The sequence below is a fragment of the Cyprinus carpio genome, chromosome A1, assembly GCF_018340385.1.
Source record: "Cyprinus carpio isolate SPL01 chromosome A1, ASM1834038v1, whole genome shotgun sequence".
Lineage (NCBI taxonomy): Eukaryota > Metazoa > Chordata > Actinopteri > Cypriniformes > Cyprinidae > Cyprinus > Cyprinus carpio.
This window is the reverse complement of record NC_056572.1, coordinates 2,016,081-2,022,080: the sequence shown is the minus strand read 5'-3', so window position 1 is coordinate 2,022,080 and position 6,000 is coordinate 2,016,081. Positions and strand designations below refer to the sequence as shown.

At 37.9% G+C, this 6,000-nt stretch overlaps 1 protein-coding gene across 4 annotated transcripts in view; it reads left to right on the top strand.

Moving 5' to 3' along the window:
* Window positions 1-2,916: 2,916 nt before the first annotated feature.
* The window catches only part of LOC109099267 (ligand-dependent nuclear receptor corepressor-like protein), a 17,298-nt gene continuing 14,214 nt past the window's right edge, over window positions 2,917-6,000 (top strand). For all 4 annotated transcript variants that reach the window (XM_042716177.1, XM_042716110.1, XM_042716318.1 and 1 more), the window contains exons 1-3: window positions 2,917-3,074; window positions 4,978-5,043; window positions 5,122-5,201. In XM_042716177.1, the coding sequence (XP_042572111.1) occupies window positions 2,978-3,074; window positions 4,978-5,043; window positions 5,122-5,201 (243 nt within the window). In that variant the 5' untranslated portion in view covers window positions 2,917-2,977. The remainder of the gene's footprint in view (window positions 3,075-4,977; window positions 5,044-5,121; window positions 5,202-6,000) is intronic.

The window sequence follows — 6,000 nt, the reverse complement described above, 5'->3', positions numbered from 1 at the left end:
ACCAGTTTCTCTCCTACTTTTCATGTCCAAAATACTCAAGAAGGTTGTTCAATCAATTCTATGCTTTTTTCTTACAAAACAACCTTCCCCATAACAACCAATCTGGCTTCAAAAGCAGATACTTCACAGAGAATGCCTTTTTGTCTGGCAAGAGTTACTTCCAAATCATCTGTCCTCATCCTTCAGGACGACCTGGTTTCTCCTACCACTAGCTACCAGGATGATACAAAGCTTTCTTTTTTTTAGACTGGTCATCCTAACATACCTCTCTGCCTTTCAGACATCAAGGTCTGGATGCAAAAATGCCATCTTCAGAAGAACCCATCAATTAACCACAGCATGTCTCTACAACTGAGCTCTTCAATCCTAAAGCAGCTGAGGACAACCATAAACAAGGAGTTCAGGAGATCTGCTTTGACATGCTCATTCTATATCATCGAAGACCTAAACTGCTTTCCAAATCAATAATTTTCACAAAAAATTATAAAGTGAAGCACTAGCTATATCTCTTAACTCGGCTTCTCTTTGTTTAATTGCATGATGTTATTACTTGGGCTTTTTTCTTTTTCTTTTAAAGGACAGTAAAGAGCAGACTGAAAAAAGGGGGAAAGTATTGAGTTCTGGATATGACCAAACAGACTCAAACCTGGATCCTTTGAGCAAAGCTCATGCATGTTGTATAAACCCCAGCTCTGATAGAGTCTCGTATTTCAAAATGAAATTTGTTTGGAAATATCCAACTATTTAGTATTCTCTCTCACACACACACACACTCACTAAAACACTTTATCCCCCTCCATCTTTTCCAAACCACCAAATACAAAATATTTCCATTGAAATAAATAAACAAATTGCCTATGAAATAGACATGTATGTAATTCATTGAGACGGAATGAATTCGTTTGTAATATATGTACATTTTGGTGACGAAATTGCCTCTGTGTAAAACAGATGTGTTTTTTCATTGAGTTGGGCTGTATGTGTTGGTTGCTGCAATCCCATTTCTGGACTATACAACAAGTAAGTTTTACACAGACACAATCCTTTATGATAATGAATGTGGCTGTCAGTGGAACAATGCTGTCCTTACCTCCCCCTCACATAAACACACACAGACCTTTAGCCATGGGAGCTGTGGAGGATGGGCACGGTTTCCACCAATCTATGAGCTCTTTCCATCGGGGACTCATATGAGCAATTAGAGAATATCTAGCTACAGGGACTCAGCAGTGTGTGTATAGTAACAGAACCGGGCTGAATCAAATGACTTCATTATATGTCTGAATCCTTCAAAGTAAGCACATTTAATGTTAGACCTCCTCAGAGAGACTTCAAAAGCAGAAATGGATGTGGTCATCAGCAAAATATGTGTGTGCAATAAATCAGTTTGTTTTATTGTTAGTTAATGACTGAATACATGCATCCTAACACAGTTGTTACTCAAATGGCAAAGCTCGAAATTATTAGAGACCTGGAATGTTTATTGCCTTTCCAGTACAGAACGATAAAACAATGATCAAAAGAAAACAGAAAACAAACGCTACACCTCTTTCACTACATTCAAACACATTTGATCACCTGGTTGATTTATTTGCTGTTCTGAGTTTGTTAAGATCCTTAGAGAACTGAGGAGTTGCTATGTAGGTGACTATTACCAAAAGCAAACAAGGCACTGGAGAGAGAGATTTATTATTTGTATGGCTGAGAGCGATTTCCTTTTTTTCCTCATTTTGTTGTTTCCAGAGATAACAAAATGGATTTAGTGATTGGTTGAGATCTGAGGTTCTAACTGAGAGTCATGCAGTACTGTTATCACGTGAAATTTAAAGCTTTATTATCAAGAAGACTAATATCCAAGGGGATAACATTTTAACAGGTTGATCAATACTTTGATATATGACCTGTAATATATTGAGCCAAAATCCAAAAAGGAGAATATAAAATCAATTGCATGTGCATCTGAATTAAAAACAGCATACTGAATTGTAAAACAGATATATTCTCTCTCTCTCTCTCTCTCTCTCTCTCTCTCTCTCTCTCTCACTCACTCTCATTATGCGTGTGTGTGTGTGTGTGTGTGTGTGTGTGTGTGTGTGTGTGTGTGTGACAGATGCTCAGCTGGGCATTAACTCCATCTGTTCTCTCTGAGTGCCTTCCTCTTTCTGGACAGTAGGACTTCATATACATTCATTAGAAATGTGTGTGTGTGTGTGTGTGTGTGTGTGTGTGTGTGTGTGTGTGTGTGTGTGTGTGTGTGTGTGTGTGTGTGTGTGTGTGTGTCACTTTAGTGGAATGGGGGAGGGGCACACATTGTGTTTGATGTTAACAACATATTGAAATGTAAAGACAAAAGGACACATATATTTATAATTCATGATTTGCCAGTTAAATGCATGGAGCACAATTACGTGGTGAACATTTTACATTTTTAATTACGTTTTGGTTGACATAATGCAATATCTGATTGATTCTCCTGTCCGGTAAAGCTGCATTTCTGTGCCACTCCTGCAGTATTATTGAACTATCAGCCATCTTAGCACTGAATTACCATTATTATCAGCTTCTCGTTGATGATTAAACTGACCAAGCTGTGACATAAGATTTGATAGTTTATGCTCACAATTAGCTTATGTGGTTGATGATTATTACCACTGAGGTTGATAGAAAGAAAATGGTTTAATGGTAATAGTGATACGATTTTATTTAACGTTAGATGACAGGTGCAGGCATGCCAGCTTAACCTTAAAGCATTAAATTAAATTAAACACTGGTATTCAAGTACACAACTAGCTACTGTACTCAAAACAGCCCTTATCCAGCGATTTTATTAAATAAATGCGCATACTGAGGGAAGGTTGTTTACATCGCTAAGCCCCGCCCCTAGCTTGTTCTGACACGTGTCAATCAATCGGAACCGTGATAAGGATGACGCGCGGTGACGTCACGCTCAGAGCCGGGGGGAAGGAGGACGGACAGAATGGCGACCCAGTGCCGGAGCTCCAAATGCACGGTCGAAAGAAAAGGATTCCGGCGGGAACTCGACTCATGGCGGCACAAACTCATCCACTGTGTCGGTAAGATTCAATCACCGCTCCGTACGCGGACCTAACGCACGTTCCGCTCGGTTTCTTTCTCGCCCGTGTCTCACGGAACTCCCTCCCTCCCCCCAGCCGCTGTTAGCTCTCGGAGTTGCTAAGCGAGCGTGTGTCAAGTTCAAAAATAACGCAGAGCCGTCGTCCGCGCGAGCCGCGGGTAGCTTTTGAAGCTAACGGAAAAAACGGACAAGGGCCGACCGGGCTCTGCCGGCTCCATTTTCTTTGTCCCTACTTCTTGATTCCTCGATAACCGAGTTAGCTTTGCACTCGCTGACCCCTTCTGCACCGAATACCGATGTACGAAAGACCGTGTGATTGAATTATAATAACAAGAGCGTCCGGCTTTTTGAGGCTCTTGCGTGAATTATTTAGTCATGTTTGAACCGTTGTCGAGATGTCCTAAAGTAACGTTACAGAATATTTCTTTAGTAAATTATTATTTATTTATTTTTTAAAATGTTTTGAAAGCGGGTAACGTTCGTTGAATAGGTACCCGGATTAATCTTTTAAAATAACGTTATCCTCCCGAGAACCAGAAGAAAAAAAGTTTAACGTTAGTGAATTTTGTTGTTGTTGTTGTTTTTAGGTCATTACATTAGTTGGAGTATAAGAAACAAATGTAGAAAAAAAATATTTTTTAATTATCTAATTTATTCCGTGTCCTTTGTAGTGGACGCCAGGAGTGACGTATTCAAAAAAAAAAAAAAAAAAAAACATGAAAATGCATGTATAGGCAAAACAATCAGCTTTTAGGTTTCATGCTATTTTTAGCCAAACTTTGTGCAAGATGATTCTCAACTGATATATAATACATCACAGTATGATTTGATGGAATATTTGCGTAAAATGTCCATAAATTGGTATTCCTATTCTATACAATGTATCTGTACATTGCATCTTATTTGCACATTAATGTGTTCTTGGGGCAAACCATAATGAAACCATAAAGAAGTGTAATAATGAGTCACTGTGGCATGTAGGGTCTCTGAGAAATTCACTAAAATATAATGTCCTCTACAGAGGACGAAAGCCGATGTCTGGGTGCCAGGAGGATATGGTAAAACAGTAATGTTGACATTTGCTTGGCAGAGTGTATCCACACATTCACACACAATGTTTACTGCATAAACAGTTCACTAAATAACCTCCGGTTCATGTGAAACTGTTGACACGCATTGAATACGCTGTTGTAAACGGTACTTTGCATGTATAAGAAAATGCACGCCCTTAATGTTTTGAATAGAAATCCCTAACTAGGCCATACATATTAAATCTGTGCAAATTAAAATAGTTTATCACAATAGAGTAGTGGAATCAATCAGGTTAATAGCTTGTGATTTGTTGTATGTTTTTAAGGCTTGGATGCAGTCAGGAAGGTCAAGGCCTCTGAGGGTTTTTAAAGCATGAATACAGACAAATTCATGCAATACCAAAATGTACTGTATTTGCAGAATGTGACATTCTCGGGTGAACTTTTGTAAGGATGTAATGTGAATGTAGCTGCAGTGAAGGGCGTCATTCATGCAGACAATGCAGCAGTACTGGAAATATGAGTTATTATTCTCACTTCTATATAAAGAGAGCATTTATAAATGATCATATTTACACATTAGGACCATTTGGTTACTTTGGCCTTGTCTTGCAGTTAATGATTTTGTATGCACTGAGTATTTTCTTTTGCTGTTTGGGCATTTGATAGAATAGTGCATTGCATGTTAAATTAGTTTTTATTAGCCAGTATTGTATTTATTTGATATATGTTCAAATATTAACAAAACCTGGCCAGTAGGGGTTGTGACACTTCTGTAAGGTTTTCAAAATATGTATGCATTTTTTACTCTTGGATTTCATACAGATAAGACCATATTGTATTTGTTTGCAGGGTTTGAAAGTATTCTGGAGGGAATATATGGACCAAGGCTGCTGCAAGATCTCAATATATTTGATGGTGAGTGTTAGAAAACTCTGTCTTTCTTTCATGATATCAATGCTCCGCTTACCTGACGCTTCTGTGTTTCTCGCTCAGAGTGTGAACCAGAGGCTGTGGATGATTGGTCCGTGAATGCAAACTGCTCCTTTTGCAACCTGCAGCTAGAGAAACTGAATGTAAGTCAACCCTCAAAAGCCACAGAATAGATGTGCCTATTATGGGGTGTTAGCCGGCAAGAAAAGCCTTTGATCAGTGACAGAAATTAACTTTCGGCTTTATTCATATAGTGCTTATTCAATACAGATTGTTTCAAAGCAGTGATAAACAGAGAAATAGTGATGCAAACAGAATTCAATTCTGCTGTAAAGCAGCTCTAAAAAGATAAAATTAATTATTCACGTGCTTTCACATTATGGGTGATATTTGCCTCCTTAAATTGAGATTTCCCTAACCTTATTAAATGTGTAATTTTTATGTCAAATGTATGTTTAGTTTGAGTATAGAAATATTAATGATACATAAAAAAAACAAACAAACACTGAAACCACCAGTAGGTGGCGACAAGTCAATGTGTTTGTCACTGAATCATGTTTAGTAAGATTTTATCATTTTTATCATATTTAAAAATCTCTGTATTTGTGTGTTTGCTTGGTTTTATTTTGTGTTTATGTAGCTCTTGTATTATTATTGAACGTGGGTTATACAGGTTCGTTAGCTTTGATCGGGTTACTTGCATTTTTCGCAGTTGCACGCAGTAATTTTAGAGTTCTGTTTGGATATAACAAATAGTTCTCTGTGTTTAGCAGCTGTTGTTCTGGGTGTTTGTTAATGCAGTTTTAATCTTTATAATACATGGTTAAACATCGTAAAGGGCATGTAGCATAGTTAATTATAATTAAGCACAAGTAAAGGCTGTGAGACACTAATAATCAGTGCTTGTTTTGGGCTGTATGTGATGAGTGTCACTAACTGACT